Raw genomic sequence first — 27031 nt, 5'->3', positions numbered from 1 at the left:
CCAACCACCACCATGCCACCCACCTGCTAGCCCCTCTATCAGGTGTATTTTAAGAAACGCAGTTCAGAGTCATTTAAAAATGTTGAAACTTTGGGGGGGAAAAGGCCAAAATAAATAAGGCAAAGTGGAGAGAAAAGACTTCACATAGACTTTTTAGAAAGCTTATTATATAATCTTTTATTTCCAGCTTAAAGAGAAAAACTTAAATTATAAGGAATATATTTACAGGATTAATCACATTTCAAGTCAGCAGACTGGATGTGATGGGCCACTCAGTGTCCCTTTGGGACAGCTTGGGACAGATTACGTGGCCTACCGGGGGGCTCCAGCTCATTTGCTAGAGTCAACAAGAGTACCGAGGCTCTCCCCAACACCCCATTTTGCTTAAGTACACATGTGCTTTCCAGAGAGAGAGAAAGAGAAAGAAAAGTGAGAAAGCACCCCGGGGGTATGGCCACACCGCAATCCCTTTCCCTTTATTCTTTTCTTGGCATTTTGGGCATGTACACACACGTGCCTGGTACGTTTTTAAAACCACTGGTTCTGGGACTCAAATTGTACTGCTGGCCATGTGGGATCCAGCTACCTTAACCCACACACCACCAGCTGGCCTGAGGACCCAATCTCTTGACTGGCTGGCTCAACAAACAATGGGAAAAATATCAGCAGTGTGCTGTTGCCATTTTGCTAACAAACAATTCCATGTCTTTTTAGTGTTTATGAGATATCGTAATTTTTCTGGGATATCGTAATCATTCTAGAAACTTGCATGATTTAGAAAATTATTAAAGGAAAAAAATTAAGTTGTCTACCCCATGAGACCACTCTCTCTCATTAGGCACTGGTAGGTCTTTTTAAAACAGGAATCGGAAGTACTGTCTCTGTAAAGTCCAGGTAGGTTTATTAGCAGCTTCTTCAGTTCAATGTCCTCTTCCCCAGGGGCTGGCGGGCTGGGCCAATACTTTGGTTTAAGGTGTTTGGAGAATATCTTCTTGCTCCTTTTCTGGAAGTGAGATAATGGACACAGAGTCCCAGGCGTCATCCTTTGGTGAGCTGTCATTGTCCAAGGCCTCTAAGATGGGCTGGGCTGGGTCTTTTAAATACTTGAAAGGTTGAAAACCAAGATTCTAGTTAGTTTATCGACACAATATACTAGACCTATTACTTGTTTTAGTTGGTGTGGTTATATTTTATTCAGGTATAACTTTATTCTAATACTCGAATCCCCCTTGCTCCCATCTCTGTAGTAACTTGACTACTAATCCAAGGGCCGACCATATTAACACGCTGAAAGCTGTAAAAAGGACACACGGCAGGGAAAGCAGCAAGGAAATTCTTACTCGCTGCCCTCACTGCAGGCAGTTTTAAACCCCTGTAAAACTGTAACTTTGGGGGCCAGCAGGTGGCCTGGTGGTTAAGGCTGGATTCCCACCAGGCTGACCACGGTTTGAGTCCTGGACCATGAGTCTTGAAAATCATGGTAGCTGCGTGTGTATGCCTGCCCCAAACCCCAAGAGGACAATGGAGGAGAAGAGATTGTGGTATGGTCACCTCCCTTGGGGAGTGATTTCTCATTTTTCCTCTCTCTCTCCAGCAAGCACACATGCCTTATGGCAAAATCCTAAAACAAAAAAAAGTGTAACTTTGAGGGTTGGACAGTGGCACAGTGGTAAGATGCAGTGCTCTCTATGAGGCTGACCCACGTGGGAAGGTTCTGGGCTTGTGTCTGGCGACCTCCCTGAGCAAGCTGGACACATGCATGCCCATGACTCAGGGCTGGCTGAGGCTGGTGCTGGGTTGTGGCACTGAGACCTTGTGAGTGTGCTATCTCTCTGTCTTTCCCCCTCTCTCACTCATGAAATAAATCAACTTTAAACAATTGCATCTGAAAGGAGGAAACAAGAGTTTATGTTCAGCTGTAATTGGGAAAAAGACAGAAATTTATACAACACGCAACAAGCAGAGAGGTGTGACGGCCCAAGGCCAGCACAGCCCGGGGGGAGTCAGGAAGAGGAGGTCCCTGATTCAAAAGGAGGCTTTCCAGGGTAGCACTTTCCCTTTTGCTCCTGTTTAGGCTTAGCCGTAAAATCACCAAGTTACCAAGAATTTCAGGCCCGGCCCTTGGAAATGCTGAACGATACTGAACTATAGTGGGCTTAGAGCTGACTGACTAAAAGGAGAACAAACCAGAATCATACACACTTGTGACACCTCAGAGTTATAAGTGAAATGTGAGTCATTTTCCTCATGTAACTTCAGTGAACTTTGGCCAATACCTTTCACACTTTCTCAGAGAAATGAACTGAAAGACTGTTATGTTTTTGATTTACGCCCTGGAAGAATGACTCATAGCATATGCACTCACTAGGACCCAGCTGGTAGTTGTACCATGAGAAAGATACATTCATACGTGTATGTGTGTGTGTGTGTATATATATATATATATCCATACAAACATATATATATATTTTTTTGAGAGATTTTTGCTATAGGGAGCATGCCCTTGCCAGAGAGACAGAGAGACAGAGAGTGAAAAAATCATCTCCTGGGAGATGGCCATGCCACAATCCCTCCTCCTCTTGGAATTTTAGGCATGCATGCACATGCACCTGGCATGAGTTTCAAGCCTCTAGGTCTGGGACTCGAACTGTGGTCGACCATGTGGGAGTCTAGCACCTTGACCACTACACTACCTGCTGGTCCCTTACCTTAATTCATTTGTTTTTTAAAAATAGTTTTGCTATAGAACACGTGCACTCATCTGAGACAGATAGAGACTGAGAGATAGGGAAAGTGAGAAATTACCCTTCGGGAGGGATGGCCACACTGTAATCCTTTCTCTTCCATTCTCCTCTTGAGATTTTGGGCATGTATACACATGTGCCTGGTATGGTTTTCAAGCCACTGGGTCCACCATGGAGTCAGCCATGTGGGATCTAGTGCCTTAACCACCAAGCTACCTGCTGGCATATATATGTATATATGTGTGTGCATGCATGCGTATATATAGTGCCAGAGGCACAGGTGCACACATAAGAGGGACAGAGAGAGAGAAGGCACCCCCAATGGGACCTGGTCATACAACAATCCTTTCTCCTCCGATTCTCCAGCCTGTCAGGATCCTGGGCACGCATGCATGTGGACCTGACATGGGGCTAGGACTTGAACCTTGGTCAGCCAAGTGGGATCTGACTTCCTCTGAGCAGCGCTTGACCCCTGTGCAAGGGAGCCAGTCCCAACTCCCACTGTGGTAAAATGCACGTAACATAAAATTTACCACCCTAAGTACTTTTAAGTGGCAATAAGTACATTCATGCTGTTGTGCGACTGTCATTGCCGCTCATCAACTCTAGACCTCTTTGCATTTTGCAAAAACAAACCCCTATACACGTTACACACTCCCTCCCCAACACCCCTCTTCCCAGGACGTCAGTCACTGTTCCACCTCTGTCTGAATGATTGGACGACTCTAGGAGTCTCATGCAGTGGAATCATATGGCATCTGTCTTTGTGTGCCTGCCATCTCTCACTCACTGTGACCTCTTCAAGGTTCACCCATATAGTAGTGTGTTTCAGAATTGCTGCCCCTTCTCTTTCTTTCATTAAAGAGATAGGAAGGGGGGTACCCTTGACAGGGTCTTGCCACATTGCAATCCTCTCCTTAGCAACCCAGTCAGCCAGGATCATGGGCACACCTGGGATTTCAGGTCAACCCGGGAGCCAACCCAGGCCTTCTATGTGGCTCCAGCGTCATGCACGGGTATCCCATGGCCTGTGCCACCATGGCTAGGCCGTCATTTTCTTCCTTTGTAAGGCTGAATAATGTCCAATTATGTACATACACCACATTTCATCTCCTCATCTATCAATGACACTAGGGTTGCTCCATCATTTTAGCTATTGTGAACAATGCTACTGTTAACATGAGTGTGCAAATAACCTCATACCATCTCTCCTATCCTTCCCCCCGGAAAGCATGTGTGCTCACTGGAGAGAGACAGAATGAGAAGAGTAGAAAGAACCCACCATGGGGAATGGTCATGTCACAATCCCTTCTCCATTTCTCCTTCCTTTGGGGATTTTGGGCACACATGCACCTGTGCCCACACATGTCGAGATGCCAGGTTCAGGACTGGAAGTGTACGTTTGGCCATGTGGGATCCTGATGCCTTAACCACCAGGCTACGGAGCCAGCCTGCCCATACCATTTTAAACTCAAACCTCTGAGGGTGTAGCGGCGGACAGGGAGCACGGAGGCGTCGCTCAGGTCAGTGTGTGCACATACCTCTTCTATCTGTGACGGAATGCTTGGCGGAGAGTGAAACCAGTACTTAACCAGGCCTCTGTATTTCAGGACCAGGAAGAAACAGGCCCCTGTCAGTACCAACAGCAATGAAAAGACTCCCACGGAGATCATGATGTCTTGTTGAAGCTTGGTGGAGGCTGAAGAGATGGCATGAAAGGAAGAAGACGGCCACTAGCACATCGGGTAATACACTGCTTGTGTAGTACTCGCGGCCCTGCGAGACGGCACCTTTCCCCCAGCTCCCACCTCGGATGCCCGCATGCAGAGCTCGAAGCCATCCTGAGACGACAGGGCAGGTGTGGCGGGGCAGGCTTTGCTACCAGAGGCCCCAGCACAGGCTCTGCTCACCCAGCGGAGTGCTCTCTCCCGGCCCCTTCCCTCTCGGCCTCACACCCTGCATCATCACCTCTTGAGCATTCCTGGTTTCACTGTTTTGTTTTGTGTGGTTTTTTTTTTTTTTAATTGTCAGGGAGGGCAGCAGGTGGTACAAAGGTTAAGGTGCTGGACTCCCACATAGCCGACCGCGGTTCGGGTCCTGAACCTGGCTGCTTGCTTTCTAACTTTCCCTCTCTGTTTCTGGTGAGTGCATATGCCTTATAGCAAATTTTAAAAAATAATAAATACAATTAAATAAATGCTTATTTGAAGGAAAAAAATTGGCAGAGGGTACATGCACTTGCCAGAGAGAGAGAGACAGAGAGGGACGAAATGGGAGCAAATACCCCATGGCGGGGTGTGGTCATGCTGGCAATCCCTTCTCCTCCACTTCTCCACCCTGTTGGGATTCGGGGCACACATAAACATGTGCCTGGTGTGTTTTTAAAGCTACCAGGGCTGGGACTTGAACTGTGGTTAGCCATGTGGGATCCGGCTCCCTTGACTACTAAGCCACGGGACCGACCCTAGGAGTATGTTTTTCTCAGCTCAGAAAGAACAAAATGTGAATTTTACCGTCTGCTGTTGTTTCGTAGCAAGATGAGTTGCTTAATTGCCCAGGTCTTATGATGTTTTGTGCCCTCCAGAACAGCCGCGCTTCCACTTGTAAACAGTACACTCGGAACGGTTTTAAATTATCCAACAAAATGGAGTTGCTTCGGAAAGGGCCTTTCACCTATTGGAAAAACACCACCACCACATGTGAATCACCAAACACAGTCGAGCTACTTCTTTCTCATCCTGTGTTTCTTCAAAGTCACAGTGCACACACAGCCAAAGGATACGAGGACGCTGTTTGTAAAGAGTTGCTGGCTGGCTGGGACCAACCTCCCTTGTGAAAGCTGGTCAGCAGCGTGGAAGGAGACTGAGGGCTTCAAGGCTGTGTTTCTGACTGTGAAGTCTTGGCGGCGGGGGGGGGGTGGATCCCATTGCAGCAACTGCAATTTAGCAAATCCTAATATCTAGGGTAAAATTTTCTCCTTTAGAATGAACACTTTGTATGTCCTCGTTACTCTGGTCTAGATACCTCAAGTTAGTCCATAGAAACAGAAAAGAATATTATTCTAGGAAATAATCTTCTTTTAATTCCCCTTGCTTCTAGTTTGAGCTGAACTGTGCTGATTTCTCCTACAGTTTTAATCAAGATGACCTTTGGGACTATGTCATCAGGGGACAGGTGGCCCTCAAATGCTAAGATGACTTTTTTCTCCTCCCTGCCTCCCTGCCCGTGTTCAGGTCCTGTTGCTGCCACGCCTGGACCACTGAGTTAAGGGCTCCTCACTCTTGCCCTGGACCAAGCTGTCATCGTTTCAGGGAAATGAGCAAAAGATACATCATACTATGGCAATATAGGGTTTCTTATTAAGGATTGTCTCTAACTTTGAGATACAACAGACTCCACTAGGGCATACAAGATGTGTATAACAAATGCTCAAACCATGGGAAGGGGATGCTGCTATAATGCTGACCGAAGGACAGATTATTCAAGAATATATGGAACGAAACCTTCTTTTTAAAAAGACAAACAATAATTATTTTCTCAATGAGTAGGAGGATTACGAATGATTCAAAATTATATTTTCTTTTGTTTGATGGGGATGGACTGACAGGGCAGAGGGGAAAAAAAAAAATTGGTCATGATGACAATGTTAAGAATGAAACGTCCCTTCGGGTTTTTCTGGACCTCAGATTACAGGCTGTGCAGAAGCAGCGGCTGAGCAGGCCTGAGACGCTGCTCTGTGAGAGGCCTGCTGTGGGGCTGGCCCCTGGCTGGCATGAGGCACTTGGAGTCTTTCAACTGAGACGTGTGGTCTGCAGTGCCTGGACACCCTGACAGGGGGTGTGGCTTATGCTCAACACCCACTCTCCTTCTAGGAGTCTGACATTTCGGTGTATGCTAGGAAGAAGGGGCCTACATTACCAGCCCCCAGGAAAAGTCCTGGGTGCAAGTGTCCTACAAGCATCCCTGGGGGACATCGTGGCACCTGTGCTGTCCAGCTCATGGCTGGAGGAACAAAGGGCACCCTGTGTGGTTCCACTGGCAGAGAGAGGACAATGGGGAGCCTGCCCCACTCGCTCCGGCCTGGCTCTGGGCTGACCTTGCTCTGAGTCCTTCTGCAGTGAGCAGTCAGGAATAGCCGACCGCGGTTCGGGTCCGGTCCTGAACTGCTTGCTTTCTAACTTTCCCTCTCTGTTTCTGGTGAGTGCATATGCCTTATAGCAAATTTTAAAAAATAATAAATACAATTAAATAAATGCTTATTTGAAGGAAAAAAATTGGCAGAGGGTACATGCACTTGCCAGAGAGAGAGAGACAGAGAGGGACGAAATGGGAGCAAATACCCCATGGCGGGGTGTGGTCATGCTGGCAATCCCTTCTCCTCCACTTCTCCACCCTGTTGGGATTCGGGGCACACATAAACATGTGCCTGGTGTGTTTTTAAAGCTACCAGGGCTGGGACTTGAACTGTGGTTAGCCATGTGGGATCCGGCTCCCTTGACTACTAAGCCACGGGACCGACCCTAGGAGTATGTTTTTCTCAGCTCAGAAAGAACAAAAGGTGAATTTTACCATCTGCTGTTGTTTCGTAGCAAGATGAGTTGCTTAATTGCCCAGGTCTTACGATGTTTTGTGCCCTCCAGAACAGCCGCGCTTCCACTTGTAAACAGTACACTCGGAACGGTTTTAAATTATCCAACAAAATGGAGTTGCTTCGGAAAGGGCCTTTCACCTATTGGAAAAACACCACCACCACATGTGAATCACCAAACACAGTCGAGCTACTTCTTTCTCATCCTGTGTTTCTTCAAAGTCACAGTGCACACACAGCCAAAGGGTACGAGGACGCTGTTTGTAAAGTTGCTGGCTGGCTGGGACCAACCTCCCTTGTGAAAGCTGGTCAGCAGCGTGGAAGGAGACTGAGGGCTTCAAGGCTGTGTTTCTGACTGTGAAGTCTTGGCGGCGGGGGGGGGGTGGATCCCATTGCAGCAACTGCAATTTAGCAAATCCTAATATCTAGGGTAAAATTTTCTCCTTTAGAATGAACACTTTGTATGTCCTCGTTACTCTGGTCTAGATACCTCAAGTTAGTCCATAGAAACAGAAAAGAATATTATTCTAGGAAATAATCTTCTTTTAATTCCCCTTGCTTCTAGTTTGAGCTGAACTGTGCTGATTTCTCCTACAGTTTTAATCAAGATGACCTTTGGGACTATGTCATCAGGGGACAGGTGGCCCTCAAATGCTAAGATGACTTTTTTCTCCTCCCTGCCTCCCTGCCCGTGTTCAGGTCCTGTTGCTGCCACGCCTGGACCACTGAGTTAAGGGCTCCTCACTCTTGCCCTGGACCAAGCTGTCATCGTTTCAGGGAAATGAGCAAAAGATACATCATACTATGGCAATATAGGGTTTCTTATTAAGGATTGTCTCTAACTTTGAGATACAACAGACTCCACTAGGGCATACAAGATGTGTATAACAAATGCTCAAACCATGGGAAGGGGATGCTGCTATAATGCTGACCGAAGGACAGATTATTCAAGAATATATGGAACGAAACCTTCTTTTTAAAAAGACAAACAATAATTATTTTCTCAATGAGTAGGAGGATTACGAATGATTCAAAATTATATTTTCTTTTGTTTGATGGGGATGGACTGACAGGGCAGAGGGGAAAAAAAAAAATTGGTCATGATGACAATGTTAAGAATGAAACGTCCCTTCGGGTTTTTCTGGACCTCAGATTACAGGCTGTGCAGAAGCAGCGGCTGAGCAGGCCTGAGACGCTGCTCTGTGAGAGGCCTGCTGTGGGGCTGGCCCCTGGCTGGCATGAGGCACTTGGAGTCTTTCAACTGAGACGTGTGGTCTGCAGTGCCTGGACACCCTGACAGGGGGTGTGGCTTATGCTCAACACCCACTCTCCTTCTAGGAGTCTGACATTTCGGTGTATGCTAGGAAGAAGGGGCCTACATTACCAGCCCCCAGGAAAAGTCCTGGGTGCAAGTGTCCTACAAGCATCCCTGGGGGACATCGTGGCACCTGTGCTGTCCAGCTCATGGCTGGAGGAACAAAGGGCACCCTGTGTGGTTCCACTGGCAGAGAGAGGACAATGGGGAGCCTGCCCCACTCGCTCCGGCCTGGCTCTGGGCTGACCTTGCTCTGAGTCCTTCTGCAGTGAGCAGTCAGGAGTGCAGCTCTACGCTGGGTCCTGCAAGCCCCTTGAGCAAATCTAGGAGTTGGTCTAGGAAGGCACAGAGAGCATTCAGAGTCATTTTCATCCCAGAATCTTTTGTTCATGGAAGTCCAGAGCCTAGACACTCTGCGAAAGGGGGAAAAGGGAAAGGAGCTGAGGCCTTTATCTGCTCCTCTCCACTGGTTCCAACTTATAACTCAGCTGTTTCATTTCTCCACAAGAGGAAGCTACATCTTAGCGGGGCTAAGCATGGCCCACGTGCTTTGCTAGGGTACACTGCTGAGGGGGGCTGGTCCTGACCTCCTGGGCTGAGGCCTCCAGCACCGGCAACTCTGCCCAGCTCTAGCATTCCAACAGCAAATCCAAAACTTCAAAGAAAAGACAGTCAACACGATGAAGAGGACTGTGCTTGCCTGTTGGGTTCCTGCTCGTTCCCGGTAATGGACATAATATTGTTAAGTCGCCAGGGAGGTATCGACGGCAAAGGGTGGGGAGAACCTGATGATGAGGGAACCTTTTCCTTGGGTCACCCAAATGTTTTCCGGAGGCCCAACAGTCACTGAAATAGAATGACAGACAAAAAGCCGTTACACAGGTACAGATATCACACGCGTGTCGTTATGCACGGGTGCTGAGTGCTGTTACAGCACACACCGCATACTGCTTAGGGGTAATACGTATCGGGTGGCCTGCAATCTGTCAGACAGTGGGTCACTCCTTATCTGCAGTTCCACTTTCTGCAGTCTCAGGTACTCTTGGTCAACCTGTGGCCTGGAAATATTACATGAAAAATTCCAGAAATAGCTTAAGTTCTAAATTGGGTGCTTTTCTGAGGAGAGTGATAAACCTCAGGCTGCCCTAGTCCTAACCATCTGGGACAGGAATCGTTCTTTGGCTCAGCATGTCCACCCCTGTGCGCTGCCTGCCCACTGGTCACTTAGCCGTGCAGTAAGGTAATTTGACAGAGAGAGAGCGAGCGCATATTCACACACATATTGCATATTGCTGTAATTGTTCTATGTTGTTACTCTCTCACTGAGTCTAATTTATAAATGAAATTTTGTCGTAGACACGTCTAAGAAAAAGCAGTATACGTAGGGTTCAGTACTACCCATGGTTTCAGGCACCCACTGGGGATCTTGGAACATATCCAATGGGGTGAAGGGAAATGACCGTAATAAAAATAACCTGAAGAGGGCCCGGAGGTAGCAGAATACTCTGCAGTGCCAGAAGCTGTATGAAGACCAGGGTTTAGTGCCCGGGTCAGCCTACGCACGCTGGCACGTGAGCCTACGTTGCCTGTTTTTTTTTTTTTTAATTGTCAGGGAGGGCAGCAGGTGGTACAAAGGTTAAGGTGCTGGACTCCCACATAGCCGACCGCGGTTCGGGTCCTGAACCTGGCTGCTTGCTTTCTAACTTTCCCTCTCTGTTTCTGGTGAGTGCATATGCCTTATAGCAAATTTTAAAAAATAATAAATACAATTAAATAAATGCTTATTTGAAGGAAAAAAATTGGCAGAGGGTACATGCACTTGCCAGAGAGAGAGAGACAGAGAGGGACGAAATGGGAGCAAATACCCCATGGCGGGGTGTGGTCATGCTGGCAATCCCTTCTCCTCCACTTCTCCACCCTGTTGGGATTCGGGGCACACATAAACATGTGCCTGGTGTGTTTTTAAAGCTACCAGGGCTGGGACTTGAACTGTGGTTAGCCATGTGGGATCCGGCTCCCTTGACTACTAAGCCACGGGACCGACCCTAGGAGTATGTTTTTCTCAGCTCAGAAAGAACAAAAGGTGAATTTTACCATCTGCTGTTGTTTCGTAGCAAGATGAGTTGCTTAATTGCCCAGGTCTTACGATGTTTTGTGCCCTCCAGAACAGCCGCGCTTCCACTTGTAAACAGTACACTCGGAACGGTTTTAAATTATCCAACAAAATGGAGTTGCTTCGGAAAGGGCCTTTCACCTATTGGAAAAACACCACCACCACATGTGAATCACCAAACACAGTCGAGCTACTTCTTTGGTGGATCCCATTGCAGCAACTGCAATTTAGCAAATCCTAATATCTAGGGTAAAATTTTCTCCTTTAGAATGAACACTTTGTATGTCCTCGTTACTCTGGTCTAGATACCTCAAGTTAGTCCATAGAAACAGAAAAGAATATTATTCTAGGAAATAATCTTCTTTTAATTCCCCTTGCTTCTAGTTTGAGCTGAACTGTGCTGATTTCTCCTACAGTTTTAATCAAGATGACCTTTGGGACTATGTCATCAGGGGACAGGTGGCCCTCAAATGCTAAGATGACTTTTTTCTCCTCCCTGCCTCCCTGCCCGTGTTCAGGTCCTGTTGCTGCCACGCCTGGACCACTGAGTTAAGGGCTCCTCACTCTTGCCCTGGACCAAGCTGTCATCGTTTCAGGGAAATGAGCAAAAGATACATCATACTATGGCAATATAGGGTTTCTTATTAAGGATTGTCTCTAACTTTGAGATACAACAGACTCCACTAGGGCATACAAGATGTGTATAACAAATGCTCAAACCATGGGAAGGGGATGCTGCTATAATGCTGACCGAAGGACAGATTATTCAAGAATATATGGAACGAAACCTTCTTTTTAAAAAGACAAACAATAATTATTTTCTCAATGAGTAGGAGGATTACGAATGATTCAAAATTATATTTTCTTTTGTTTGATGGGGATGGACTGACAGGGCAGAGGGGAAAAAAAAAAATTGGTCATGATGACAATGTTAAGAATGAAACGTCCCTTCGGGTTTTTCTGGACCTCAGATTACAGGCTGTGCAGAAGCAGCGGCTGAGCAGGCCTGAGACGCTGCTCTGTGAGAGGCCTGCTGTGGGGCTGGCCCCTGGCTGGCATGAGGCACTTGGAGTCTTTCAACTGAGACGTGTGGTCTGCAGTGCCTGGACACCCTGACAGGGGGTGTGGCTTATGCTCAACACCCACTCTCCTTCTAGGAGTCTGACATTTCGGTGTATGCTAGGAAGAAGGGGCCTACATTACCAGCCCCCAGGAAAAGTCCTGGGTGCAAGTGTCCTACAAGCATCCCTGGGGGACATCGTGGCACCTGTGCTGTCCAGCTCATGGCTGGAGGAACAAAGGGCACCCTGTGTGGTTCCACTGGCAGAGAGAGGACAATGGGGAGCCTGCCCCACTCGCTCCGGCCTGGCTCTGGGCTGACCTTGCTCTGAGTCCTTCTGCAGTGAGCAGTCAGGAGTGCAGCTCTACGCTGGGTCCTGCAAGCCCCTTGAGCAAATCTAGGAGTTGGTCTAGGAAGGCACAGTGAGCATACTGGTGGCTTTTCATCCCAGAATCTTTTGTTCATGGAAGTCCAGAGCCTAGACACTCTGCGAAAGGGGGAAAAGGGAAAGGAGCTGAGGCCTTTATCTGCTCCTCTCCACTGGTTCCAACTTATAACTCAGCTGTTTCATTTCTCCACAAGAGGAAGCTACATCTTAGCGGGGCTAAGCATGGCCCACGTGCTTTGCTAGGGTACACTGCTGAGGGGGGCTGGTCCTGACCTCCTGGGCTGAGGCCTCCAGCACCGGCAACTCTGCCCAGCTCTAGCATTCCAACAGCAAATCCAAAACTTCAAAGAAAAGACAGTCAACACGATGAAGAGGACTGTGCTTGCCTGTTGGGTTCCTGCTCGTTCCCGGTAATGGACATAATATTTGAAAGTCGCCAGGGAGGTATCGACGGCAAAGGGTGGGGAGAACCTGATGATGAGGGAACCTTTTCCTTGGGTCACCCAAATGTTTTCCGGAGGCCCAACAGTCACTGAAATAGAATGACAGACAAAAAGCCGTTACACAGGTACAGATATCACACGCGTGTCGTTATGCACGGGTGCTGAGTGCTGTTACAGCACACACCGCATACTGCTTAGGGGTAATACGTATCGGGTGGCCTGCAATCTGTCAGACAGTGGGTCACTCCTTATCTGCAGTTCCACTTTCTGCAGTCTCAGGTACTCTTGGTCAACCTGTGGCCTGGAAATATTACATGAAAAATTCCAGAAATAGCTTAAGTTCTAAATTGGGTGCTTTTCTGAGGAGAGTGATAAACCTCAGGCTGCCCTAGTCCTAACCATCTGGGACAGGAATCGTTCTTTGGCTCAGCATGTCCACCCCTGTGCGCTGCCTGCCCACTGGTCACTTAGCCGTGCAGTAAGGTAATTTGACAGAGAGAGAGCGAGCGCATATTCACACACATATTGCATATTGCTGTAATTGTTCTATGTTGTTACTCTCTCACTGAGTCTAATTTATAAATGAAATTTTGTCGTAGACACGTCTAAGAAAAAGCAGTATACGTAGGGTTCAGTACTACCCATGGTTTCAGGCACCCACTGGGGATCTTGGAACATATCCAATGGGGTGAAGGGAAATGACCGTAATAAAAATAACCTGAAGAGGGCCCGGAGGTAGCAGAATACTCTGCAGTGCCAGAAGCTGTATGAAGACCAGGGTTTAGTGCCCGGGTCAGCCTACGCACGCTGGCACGTGAGCCTACGTTGCCTGTGACTCTGGCCGCTGGGAAGGCTGGGGAGAACCTCCTGAGGGTGCCTGTCTTTTTCTCTCTCACGTGAAATAAATGAGTAAGATTTTAAAAAGCAACAACCAAACAACTGGAAAAGCAGGGGACAAGGACGGAGTGTATGGGCAGAGAAGAAGCAAAATCGACTGCGTTGATGGCTGTTGGTTAGGTGATGAGGATATGAGCATTTGCTATCGCCTCTCTACTTCCATACGTTTGGAATTAACAAGTTAAAAAGTTAAAAAAAATCAGTGGTTGGGGCCTGCAGGTGATGTGGTGGTTAAGGGCGCTGGACTCCTACATGGGTGACCACAGTTCGAGTCTCGGACCTGGTGGCTTTCTTTCTTTTTTTTTCTTTTTTTTTTAAGAGGTTTTTTGCTATAGGGCACATGCACTCGCCAGACAGACAGAGAGAGACAGAGAGACAGAACACGAGAAATCACCCCCCAGGGGGGGATGGCCATGCCGCAATCCCTTCTCCTCCATTCTCCTCTCAGGATCCTGGGCATGCACGCACACACGCCCCGTGTGAGTTTAAGCCACCAGGTCCGGGACTCGAACTGCAGTCAACTACGTGGGAGTCCAGCGACATAGCCATTACGCTAACTGCTGTTCCCCTGGTGGCTTGCTTTTTTACTCCTCCCCCCTCCTTCTGTCTCTCCCTGATCAAACTGGAAAATGGTAATAATGATAAAGTTAAATTAAAAATGGTTTGTGCCAGGTGAGGTGAGAGATAAAAACAGAGAAGAGGGACCAGCAGATGGCATAATGGTTACGTCGCTGGACTTCCCTGTAGTAGACCGCAGTTTGAGGCCCAGTCCTGGTTGCTTAAAATTCACACTGGGCACATGTGTGTGCATGTCCAAAATCCTGAGAGGAGAATGGAGGAAAAGGGATTACAGCATGGCTAATCTCCCTGGGGGTGATGTCTCGCTTTCTGTCTCTGTGTCTCTCCAGCAAGCACACATGCCCTATAGCAAAATCTCTCTTATAAGAAAAAAGAAAGAAAAAACAAAACCAGAGGAGACAGGGCAGTCACTCCTGGCCAGTTCCCTACTGTGGACAGGCGGGCAGGTTATCTGTCCTTGAGCATGGGGCTAGCACATATTTGAGCCAGCAAGTATCAAAGTATCACCCAAGTGGGATGTAGGAGTTAAGGGGAAAAAAAAAAAAAGTAAAGACAGAACTGGCCCTGCAGCCTAAAGGTTGAGGGAGCCAGATCGCACATGGCAGAGCATGGTTCAAGTCCTGGCGCTGGTGGCTTGAAAAACACACGAGGCACATGTATGTGCATGCCCAATATCTTGCCAGGATGGGAAATGCGGGAGAAGATCACAGCATGACCATGCCCCATAGAAAGTACTTTCTCCCCCTGCTCTTTCTGTCTCTCTGGCAAGTGTATGTACCCTTGGGGGGGGAAAAGTAATGATAGTTACTGTGCAGAAAAAGTAAAGGACAGGACCCGAAAGTCACTGGCCCAGCCTCAGCCTGCTCCCCTGCCTGGCCTGAGCTGAGGAGTGGTGTTGCTGGCGCGTTTCCTGCTGGGCTGTGGGTCCCCGTCACATGTAAAGTTTGAGGCAGCATTGCTTTCAAATCATGCCAGCTGCTTTCACTACTTTGGGGGGAGTTAGAATCTGTAACCAACGTGAAGATGGTTACTAAGTGGAGGCCTGAGAAGGGGCTGGAGGGACTGCAGGCTCTGGCCTTATGCACTCCTGGGCTCTCGCCCCAGCTCTGCCCTCCCCGGCTGTGTTCCTCCAGGCATGTAACGTCAGTTTCCTCCTCTGTGAAATGGAGACAGCCCCGCCCTGCTGTCTGTGTGAACACGCACAGCCCATGCTGCCTGGAAGCTGCCATCGTCCCTGGGTTATCTACTGTTCCATCGAGCCACTCTTTCTCTGGTGCTTTGAGAGAAGGCGGACCGTTTCTCCTGCAGACAAGGCTTATCAGACACCAGCCCTGAGTCACGGGTGGCGCCTGTGCTCCGTCCGGTGTGGGCATGGACACATCTAGAGCTGTGTCCTGGGAGGTGAGGCTCAGGGCAGCATGCTTTTCATGCTCTGCTCACACTGTGGGAAGGGAAACTGGAGAGCGAATGTGCACTCAAAATGTCTGCGAGCAGGTTTACTGAAAGAACTCTGTCACTCGCGGCCCATCTGCCTTCACGGGGCAGGTGGGGCCTGTCTCCGCCCTTAGCCCCTTACCAGACAGATGAGCTCAGAGGGCACAGGTGCGTGGTCTGTGGGAAGCAGTTCTACACAGACTACATGCCTAACCCTCACCAACCTGAAGCGCCCAGGGGTGAGGGTGGAAGTGGAAGAGCAACCCAGCCCCACTACTGCGAGCACGTAATGGCTCACGGCAACAGGACAGTCTCCTTGTGGCAAATGTGCAGAGACAGGTCTCTCAGAGCTCAGAGGCCAATCCTGTACTTTGGCTGCCATCCTCTGGGTAATCACACAGTGCACGTGCTCCCGTCATAAACGCTGCACCCTTCCATTTACAGCGTATCATTGGGCACTGCCCTTGGCTGCCCCGTGAATTATGTGAAAGCCTTAACAAATAGACTCACCATGGCAACATTACTCGGTTATGTTCGACCATGGCACGAGTCTGCCGTATATGCAGGGGACGGATTCCGAGACCTCCAGGGATGCCCTGAACCACTGGCAGTACCAGACCTGCACTGTTTTTTCCTATGCATACCTATCATAAAGTTTAATGTATAAGTTAGGCACAGCAAGAGAGTCACAACAGTAACTAATAAAATAGAACTGTTATACCATGTACTGTAACGGAAGTTACGTGAATCCAGTTTCTCAACATATTCAACTGTGTGGCATGTGGGTAACTTAAACAGTGGAGGGTGAAACCCAGGGTGTATGTGGGGTGCACTATTATTTTGAATAAATGTCAGACATCACATTGTCTCATCTGCAAATATTTCAATACGGACCTCTAAAATACAGGACTCTAGTTTGTTTCCCAATTAAAAAAAAAAAATAATGATGTTAACATTGAGTTTAGGTCAGTCCCTTTCTAATCACTTTGTAATATTAGTGTATTCAACATTTACGACGACTGGGTCAGGCAGGTACTATTACTATTCATAGGTGGACCAGCTGAGGCTCAGGAGATTGCATAACAGAGCCAGGATTTGAGCACACATGTTCTGCTTCTGGAATCCATGTCCTCAACCTGTGTGCTATGAACTTGGTTCCTAACTTATTTTAAAAATTATTTTATTTAATATTTATTTATTTATTTATTTTGAGTTTGACTAGAGAGGGACAGAGTGAGAGAGGGGGAGGGAGAGAGGGAAAGTGAGAAAGCAAGCTGCCAGGTCTGGGACTCAAACTGCGGTCAGCCATGTGGGAGTCCAGCACTCTAAACCACCACGCCACCTGCTGGCCCCGTTTCCAATTTTTTTATCATGGTAAAATACACATAACATTTACCATCATTCCCTTATCATAACCAAAATACCACTTTAACACCTTAAATAAGTGACTAATTTATTCCTACTTATTAAGTAATATTCACAATAATTGCTCAACATATCATCAAACACCTAGTCAGCGATTATATTTCTTCAATTCTCTTATACTTTCAGGTACTAATAGTTTGTTTAATCAGGATCCAAAGAAGCTTGTGTGTGCACAAACCATAGATACTGAGGAAACATTTGGCACAGCTGACCAGTAGAAATGAATGTCAAAGTAACAAACATAGAAACTATTATCTGAGGTTCCTCCCATTTCCTCTGGTACTGTAGACACGTTTGGTAATTCAGTCATTCAACAAATATTTACTGAACAGCTACTACATGTGAGGTGCTGCTCCAGGTTGAATGAATCTCTTTCACCATAAAAGCTGCTGCACCAGAACCGTAAGTTAGGCGGGCACTGAAGTGGATCTGCAGAATCCCATTTAGCACTGAGGTTGGCAACCTTGTTCAGTAAAATGCCAATGTAAATTTAGCCTTTGCAGGCCAGACAGTCTCTGTGCAACTCCAGAACCTGGCCATGGCAGCATGAATGTAGTCACAGACGCTGCACTGAAAGATGGACTGAACCGTGTTCCAATAAAGCTTGGTCCAATCCTGAGCCTGGCGAATCACATTGCCCTAGCATCAGCCTCTGCAGTCAGTGCTTCGGTCTGACCATCCTTCCTACTCCCCTGCTGGTTTTTTAGGGCGAGGGGAAGGACACAGGTGCATGGAGTCCATGTTGCTCATTGAAGAGGCAGGTGAGGGGAACCAGCAGTTAGCGTAATGGCTAAGTCGCTGGACTCCCATGTAGTCGACCGCGGTTCTCATCCCGGACCCGGTGGCTTAAAACTCACGCCGGGTGCCTGTGCGTGCATGCCCAGGATCCCAAGAGGAGAATGGAGGAGAAGGGATTGCGGTGTGACCAACCCCCCTGGGGGATGATTTCTCGCTTTCTGTCTCTCTGTTTCTCTCTGTCTGGCTGGCGAGCACACGCGCCCTATAGCGAAAACCTTTCCAAAAAAAAAAAAAATAAGAGGCAGGTGAAGGATACCTGGCAAGTCTAAATGAAGATGTGGGCTGTCCCCATGGCCTAGTGGTTAAAGGAGCTGGATCCCACACACCTGACTGTGTGTTTCAAACCCTGGCCCTGGGGGCTTGAAAAATATGCCAGCTGTGTGTGTGTGTGTGTGTGTGTGTGTGTGTGTACCCCAAATCCTGACAGGATGGAGAGATGAGGGAGAAGCAATGTAGTGACACCACATCCTACTGGGAGTGCTTTCTCCATCTCCCTCCTCTAGCAAAAAAAAAAAAAAAAGTATAAGGAAAAATTTATGCCCGAATTTGCTTACCGTTCCGATAGTGTTGAAACCAAGGCACTGTCGCCCAGGCAGAAACCAGCTCTTCTCCCAGCTCAGCTCGTACGCGTAAGTAGACATTAAAATGCATCGGGAAGCCCTTTGAGGGGCTGGCTGCGGTGAAGTCGCACTCCGTTGCTGTGACCTGTGTACAGTTCACTCCTATGGACTCGATGCTGACGTCACTCCATTCACTACTGGTGCTGAGAGGGAAAACAGGATTTCAGTTTACAGGCTTCTCTCATTTTTATGCATAAACTTCCCCAGAGTTGAATTTTCTTTTTTTTGAAAGAGATTTTTGCTATAGGGTGTGTACCCTCGCTAGAGAGATAGAGACAAAAAGAGAGAAATCTCCCCCTCAGTGGGGATGGCCACACCACAATCCCTTCTCCTCTATTCTCCTCTAGGGATTTTGGTCATGCACACACATGTGCCTGGCGTGAGATTTAAGCTGCCAGGTTCGGGACTTGAACCATGATTGACTATGTGGGAGTCCAGTGATGTAACCATTACACTATGTGCTAGCTCCCCCCAGAGCTGATTTTTAAAAACAATTAAATTAATAGGGGCTGGCAAATGTCATGGTGGTTAAGGATGCTGGACTCCCACATGGCTTACTGCAGTTCGAGTCCCAGAACTAGCAGCTTGCTTTCTCACTTTCCCTTTTACTCTCTCTGGTCAAATTAATAATAATAGGGATCAGCATAATGGCTATGTTGCTGAACTCCCATGTAGTCAACTGTGGTTCGAGTCCCGGACCAGGTGGCTTAAACTCACGCCAGGAGCATGTGCGTGTGTGCCCAAGATTCTGAGAGGAGAATGGAGGGGAAGGGATTGTGGCGTGACCAACCCCCTGGGGAATGACTTCTCACTTTCTGTCTCTCTGTATCACTCTGTCTTTCTGGTGAATGCACATGCCCTAAGGCAAAAACCTCTCAGAAAAAAATTAATAATAATAATAATAATAAAAATAAAAATAAGTAATTATTTAAAAATTATTTGTCTATTTTGTTTTATTTATTATTATTTTAAAATTTGCTATAGGGCACTCACCAGAGACAGAGAGAGAGAGAGAGAGAGAGAGAGGAAAGTGAAAAAGCAAGCCTTTAGATTCAAGACTTGTAACTGCAGTAGATCATGTGAGAGTCCAGGACCTCAATCACCATGCCACCTGCTGGCCCCCAGAGCTGATCAAAAAAAAAAAAAAAACAACACAACAACAAAAAAAACTTTATTACGATGCAATTCATGGAGGACTACAAGTTAGCGTAATGGCTATGGGACTCCCATGTAGTTGACCATGGTTTGCGTCCTGGACCCGGTGGCTTAAACTCACGCTGGGTGCGTGTGTGTACGTGCCCAAGATCCCGAGAGGAGAATGGAGGAGAAGGGATTGCGGTGTCGCCATCCCCCCTAGGGGGTGATTTCTCACTTTCTGTTTCTCTGTCTCCCTCTGTCTGTCTGGCGAGCTCACGAGCCCTATAGCAAAAAGAAACCTCTCCAAAAAAAGGAAATGGGAAAAAAAAAAAAAAAAGATGCAATTCACATATCATATAGTTTACCCATCTTTTTAAAAAAAATTTTTTTTTTAAGGTTTTGCCATATGACACGAGCACTTGCTAGAAAGAGACTGAGAGAGAGAATGTGAGAAATCACCTCACAGGGGATGACCACACTGCAATCCCTTCTCCAGTCTCCTTTTGGAATTTTGGGTATGCACATGCACACGCCCAGCGTGATTTTCCAGTTTCCGTGTCAGGGACTCAAACTGCTCAGTCAGTAATATGAGTGAGATCCAGCTGCTGTAACCACCATGCCACCAGCTGGCCCAAGACAGTACTTTTTTTTTTTTGTTTTTCAAAGATTTATTTTGTTTATGATAGAGCATGCACATGAGAGAGAAAGCAAGAGAGACAAGCACTCTAGACAGGGCCTTGTCATGCCACGATCCCCCACCCCTGGCCCTCTAAGTGATCAGAATCTTGGGCACCCGTGCATGTTCCTGGCATGTTTTCAGCTGACCCAGGGATCCTAACCTGCAGTTGGCCATGTGGCTTCGGCACTGCAGTTCAGTTTGCTACCTATTGCACCACCAGGCTGAAAATAAGAGTTCTTCATATATTCTGAGCACAAGTCTCTTATCAGGTAACAATTTGCAAATATTTTTCCCCTTTCTATCCTACAATTAATATTAATACTTCAAACTCAGTCTCTGTAACTTAAGTGTTAGGAGTGATACTGGTTAACACAAACTCCATACTTTTTCCTGCTAGGGTGTTTTGTTTTCACACCACGGCTGCTCGTTTAAAAGGGACCTGCCTTGCTCATGAAAACCCTGCCAAATATAGTCACCCCTCAGTACCTGTGGGCTTTATGTCCAGGACCATCCCCCCACCTCCACTCCCGCCATGGATGTCTGTCTCTATTGGCCCACAGTTGCTTTCCTAAAGGGGACATCCTTGGGAAAACAAAAACCAATGTTGCTTGGGGCCAGCAGGTGACATAGTAGTTAAGGTGCTGGACTCCCATGTGGTTGACCACAGTTCGAGTCCCAGATCTGGTGGCTTAAAATTCATACCAGGTGCATGTGCATGTGTGGCCAAGGTCTGGGAGAATGGAGGAGAAGGGGTTGTGGTGTGGCCATGCCCCCAGGGAGTGGTTTGTTTTCTGTCTCTCTGTCTCTCCAGTGAGCGCACATACTCTATAGCAAAAAAATATAAATAAAAACAAAAAACAACTCTCTTTTAAAAAAAAGCAAAATCTGAGGATGCTTAAATCCTTCACATAAAATGGCATAGAATTTGCATATAGCCCATGCATAGCCTCCCGCATGCTTTAACTCATCTCTAGGCTCCTTATAGCACTGAACCCAATGCATATGCTGGGTGAGCAGCTTACATGGTGCTGTTGAGGGATGCTGACGAGAAACAAAAGCCGCGCATGTTCAGTATGGACACACCACCGCAGGCGTGACTGCACGGTGCACGTCAGCAGTTACCGGGCATTTCTATCCATGGTTGGCTCAATTCACAGATGTGGAATCCACAGATACAGAGGGCTGACTGTACGTGGCCACACAGCCTGACAATGCCTTCCCCAGAGTCCCAGTGCCACACCCCCATGTGGGACTCTAGACCCCAGCTCTGACCTCTGCTCTTGATTTAGGTGACAGACTTCAGAAAAGTGACGGAGGTGGCTGCTGGAAGCCTAAGTGAGGGGAGTGGGAGTGTCCCCTCCAGGACAGCAACTTTGGCCTAGAAAGCAAGGCCGGGGGAAGCAAAGGAAACAGGCTAGGCGTCTGTAGCTACCTGCTTTCACACACGTGCTCCTAAGTGCACTTCCCACCCTGACTGAGATGTATCTTATTCAAAATGGCAAAGGACAAGGATGGCCTTGTGGCCTAATGGTTGAGGGGGGCAGCTGTTTGTGGGTCGGATCCCACATGGCCAACCGCGGTTTGAATCCTGGCCCTGACGGCCTGAAGAACACACTGAGCATATGTGTGTGTGTGCCGGAAGTCCTGATAGGATGGAGAGACAGAGAGAAGGGACTGTGATGTGACCATACACTGTTGGAGGGTGTTTGCTCCCCCTACCCACCCCCCCGGTCTCTCCTGGTGCGTGCATGCACCCTCTGGCAATTGAAAAAAGAGGGAGAGGAGAAGTGTGAGTGACAAGATGCGTGGCCAGGGCTTCTCTGGAAACCTGGCCTGCCATTTCTGCATGCTGCCCACCCGAGGATCACAGCTCCAAATGGAGAGATGGACCAAACCACAGGTACCTCCTTTCAGACTGGGGGGGGGGGAGCTGTGCCCCAGAAAGGCTGAACAACTTCTTTTATAAGAATTACTGAGATCTAAAGATCCTCTCCCCTCCTATCCACCAGCCCAGCTGTTGAACGAGGGTAAATGACTCTCGGATTTCCAGGGCTCACTCCCTGACTCACCGGAGAACGAACCACTCATGTTCTGCCACTCCCCCATCTGCCAACCTTGCCACTTTCTCAGAATTACTTTCCAAAAATGCTTCTCAGAAAGAGGTTTACAGGGGACTGTGCCATCCCATGTAAGTGACAGCAGACAGGTGAAAGCCAGCTGTTTGTGGGGAAGGCATGGTGGGAAAGGAAGCTGTCTCCTTGCAGGAGATGTGAATAATGAAATGAAGGCAGCCTCAAGAACGCAGCACCACCCCTTCAGCCACCCTTCCCTGCCCTGCTGGATCAGCCAGTCTGCGCTTTATCCCCTCAGAAAGCCACCCAGACTTCTCGCAATGAACCGCTGTGGTCTGCCTCTGTCCCAGAGTTCACCCAGCTTTTAAAACAACCCTTATCGTGAAGAGGAGGGTGGCATAGTGGTTCAATGCCTGGACTCTGGAGCAAGGCTACCTGTGTTCAAAACCCAGCCCTTATAACTACTCTGATCCTCAGTTTTCGTTCTACAAAATAGGAGTCCACTCTTAGATGTGCTCCCTGAAGTCCTGGGGAAGGGTGAGTGAGTGACATCAGGAAAGCACTGGGCCAGTGTCTGATGCCCAGGGACACCAGGTAAGCATTTGTTAAACACACAAACCGTATCTCCACCTTTCAGGGTAGTCTCTTTGAGTTAGTACAGAGGAACTCCACAACTGCCCACATAGAACCACTCACCCCCACCAAAAGCTCCTGTTCTTGGGCCAGCATGTGGCATGGTAGTTAAAGCACTGGGCTCCTACATGGCAAACCATAGTTTGAGTCCCAGACCTGGTGGCTTGAAAATCAGGCCGGGTGCATATGTGTGTGTGTGCCCAAAATCGCAAGAGGAGAATGAAGGAGAAGGGATCGTGGTGTGGCCACCTTCCGGGGGTGATTTCTCATTTTCCCTCTCACCATCTTTCCTCTTCAGAGAGTGCACATACCCTATGACAAAAACCTTAAAAAAAGAAAAAAAAGTTGCAGTCCTTTTGTCTGCCCTGCTTTTGTCTGTGGGACTGAGAACCAGAAGTGTCTGTGGAAGTCTTCTTTCTGCGAGGAGACTCAGCTCAGGGTGATGCAAAGGCTCATGTGTATATTCAACTCAAGTCCCTGTGCGCCAAGGCTCTGCTGGGTCTCACAGTCAAAGTGCCCGAGGGCTTGTGTGAAGAAGTGGAGGGGCTTCTCAGTGACACCCTAAGCCCTCCTCTGAGGCAGGTGGCATGGAGGTTAAGGAGCTAGATTCTCACATGGGCCACTGCAGTTTGAGTCTTGGACCCAGTGGCTTTTAAAACAAGCGTGCACGCATGTCCAAAATTCTGAGAGGGGAATAGAGAAGGGATTGCAGTGTGGCCGTTCCCCCTGGGGAGTGACTTCTCCCTTTCCCTCTCTGTGTCTCTCTCTGGCAAGCATACATGCCCTATAGCAAAAAAGCTTTAAAAAAAAAAAAAGGCTATATTAGGACCAGCTCCATGGTGCAATAGTAGAGCTCAGCTTAGTAGAAGCTGGATCCCCTGGATCCCATGCTGAGACTACAGTTTGAATCCCTGGTCTGGCCAATCTGAAACACACAGGGCATGTGTTTGGTTGCCTGGGATTTGAAAGGCTGGAGAAGGGGATCATGGCATGACCAGAACTTATGGAGAGTGTTCCTCTCTCTCTTTCTCTCACATGTGCACACATGTGCTCTGTTGTGAAAAAAGACATTTTTTTTTGAGAGATTTTTGCTATAGGGCGCGTGTGCTCGCCAGACAAACAGAGAGAGACATAGAGACAGAAAGCGAGAAATCACCCTCCAGGGGGGATGGTCACGCCGCAATCCCTTCTCCTCCATTCTCCTCTCGGGATCTTGGGCACGCACGCACATGCGCCTGGCATGAGTTTTAAGCCACCGGGTCCAGGACGCGAACCGTGGTCGACTACGTGGGAGTCCAGCGACATAGCCATTACGCTAACTGCTGGTTCCCCAAAAAAGACATTTTTAAAAAAGGGCTATGCTAATTAATCCTGCAATAAACTAATTGTGCAACCAGTAGCGTGTGAACATACATCCATCAACCGATATTTGTTTATTTAGTAATATAAAGTGACTTAGCCAATAATTTTTACCTTAATCTTCAATTAACTTACTTTATTTATTTAATTTTATTATTATTTTTAATTTTATTCATTGTCATTATTTTTATTTATTTATTTTTTCTGAAGCTGACAAGAGAGAGAGAAGGAAAGTGAGAAAGCAAGCCACCAGGTCCAGGATTTGAACCATGGCCAGCCATGTGGGAGTCCAGCTACTTTAACCACCATGTTACCTGTTGGCCCTAATTAACTTTATCTTAAAAGATCAACAACTAATAACCAAGGACTTGGGTTTTACCTGTCTTCTTTCTATATGTGTTCATATTGTAAACTGAGTGAAGGCAAACTATGAAAAAGCTTGAAAAGGACGTGAGAAATAAAATGAGAGACCAGAATAATAGATTATTTTAAATGGAAAAACAGGTAAGACACTAAGAATTCCTTGTAACTAACTGAATACATTCCTGATCAGGTAAAATATGACCTGTGAGTTGAACAAATCCGATTTTTAAACCTGAAGAACATGAATATCGGGAACCAGCAGTTAGCATAATGGCTATGTCGCTGGACTCCCACATAGTCGACCGCGGTTCGCGTCCCGGACCCGGTGGCTTAAAACTCACGCCGGGTGCGTGTGCGTGCGTGCCCAAGATCCCGAGAGGAGAATGGAGGAGAAGGGATTGCGGCGTGACCATCCCCCCTGGGGGGTGATTTCTCGCTTTCTGTCTCTATGTCTCTCTCTGTCTGGCGAGCGCACGCGCCCTACAGCGAAAATCTCTCAAAAAAAAAAAAAAAAAAAAAGAACATGAATATTAAAAGCAGCCTCTTATCCTTCCAAGACCAGAAACCCTTTTTTATAACCCTCCTCTGAAACCAGTGTAAAAATAAACTTCCACCCAAGCAAGAAGCCGTGTGGTTAGACAGCAGAACTTTAGACAGCTGGAATTGTTTAAGTCTTCAGTTGAGTGGGAGGTTGTGAAATCTCTGCCTTTGGAGGTTTTAAAAGTACGGTACCAGAGAAGAATCTGCTGCCCACGGGTTCCGGCTAAGAGGCAGTGCCTCGCAGTTGGCTTGAAGCTTCTGTACAATTTCTCCCACAAATCCCAGCAAAGACACCGACAGAAACCCCTGGCTTACTATTTAAACTGCACCCGGTAGGCCACTGGCCGTGTGCCGTTGCTTGGGGACACGGAGTCCCAGCTCAGAATCTGCTCGCTGTTATACAGGTGCATCTTCGGGTTGCCAGGAGCCGGCAGCTGGGAAAGAGAGTCTTGAAAGAGAGAATGAGAAGAGAAACAGAGGACCGGGGGCGGGGGGGGGGGCAAAGGAGAAAAATCAGTTAGGAACATATAAAAGTGCACATTTCCGAAGTCATTCATCTAACTCAGCTTTTGTCAAAGTGCAGAAAAAGCACTACATGTTCTCACGGTACACGTTCCCCATCCCACGTTTGACTATAAGGACGGCACTATTGACGCAGACAGGGGGAAAAGTGAGGTTCTGGCTTGCCCCTCCAGCTGCAGGTTCCAGTCATTATGAACAGGTCCTGGCACCCCAGTCGGGCTGGGCTAGCATCCCAGTTACACCGCTGTAAGTGGGTGTGACTCTGAGCAGGTTCCTTAATTGGTCTGAGCCTCAGTTTCTTCTTCAGGCTCGAGGGATCAGTAACAGCACACCCCGTAGGAATGCGGTGAAGCTTCAGTTGGTGAGTGTGTGCCACGCGGAAGCCCCGGGTTGGGTACCAGCAGAGTGTTCGCTAAACCTCCACGGACACACACATGCACATGTGCACATGCACACAGACACCTCAGATCACATATGCAAAGCCCAGAGGCACATGGGAGGCGAGGAAAGCTGTCCTCTGGGCTTCATCAGAGTGGCTGTGTCTCTCCAGGACTGCCCCAGTGCTGTGCTCACTGGTGTACTAGTTAAAATGCAGATCCCCGGGCCCCAGCCCAGCATGCACTCTCTGGAGAGACAGAGAGCAAAAGAGACAGAAACAAGAAATCACACTCCCCCCCCCTCGGGGGATGGCCATACCACAATCCCTTCTTCGCCTCCGTTTTCCTCTCAGGATTTTGGGCACACACGCACATGTGCTTGGCGTGAGTTTTAAGCTGCCAGGACTGACTTTCGACCTGTGGTCGACTACGTGAGAGTCCAGTGACATAATCACTAAGTCATCTGCTAGTCCCCAAATCTGCATTTTTAATGAGCTTTCCAACTGAATCTTAGGCACAATAGAGTTGGAGAATTATAAGCAGTGAAATAACGTATCCCCAGGCAATCCCACCAATCCCGAATCTGCTTCTTTGGGGTGACCTGGGTCTTAACCACCGCAAGCAGATATTTTACACGACGAGCTAGAGACTGAAAGCATCAGAGGCCTTTTTCTAGAGAGTAAACATCATAATGATAACGCTTTCTTTGAATGGAAGATTCATTCCTGAGACCTGCCAGAAGGTGGAAAGAAAAGCTTGAATAACACGGTGTCCCGGAATTCAAAGCAGGAAGTCCAAACCACACATGTTCAGTAAATGCATCTATCCTTGAACAGTGTCCCAGGCACACCCAGTCGGCCTGCTGGCTTTCTGCAAGATGCCTTGCCAAGTGCCTGCGGCCACAGAAAGGAGATCGTCTCCATGGATTCGTGAGTTCGGCTGACC

The 27031-nt window shown here is 47.9% G+C and overlaps 1 protein-coding gene across 1 annotated transcript; it reads right to left on the bottom strand.

The window, feature by feature from the left end:
• Positions 1-147: 147 nt before the first annotated feature.
• Positions 148-25635, bottom strand: IFNGR2 (interferon gamma receptor 2). The gene is made up of 6 exons (XM_006153881.3): positions 25503-25635; positions 18339-18547; positions 12595-12740; positions 10742-10901; positions 4286-4443; positions 148-1103 (listed from the first exon to the last, which is right to left on the bottom strand). Exons 1-6 carry the CDS (start codon positions 25595-25597, stop codon positions 969-971), a joined length of 903 nt encoding a protein of 300 aa, XP_006153943.1. The 5' UTR covers positions 25598-25635; the 3' UTR covers positions 148-968.
• Positions 25636-27031: the final 1396 nt, after the last annotated feature.

This window comes from Tupaia chinensis, unplaced genomic scaffold (assembly GCF_000334495.1).
Source record: "Tupaia chinensis unplaced genomic scaffold, TupChi_1.0 Scaffold000392_1, whole genome shotgun sequence".
In the NCBI taxonomy this organism is placed as follows: Eukaryota; Metazoa; Chordata; class Mammalia; order Scandentia; family Tupaiidae; genus Tupaia; species Tupaia belangeri.
This window is presented reverse-complemented; position numbering and strand designations above follow the sequence as displayed.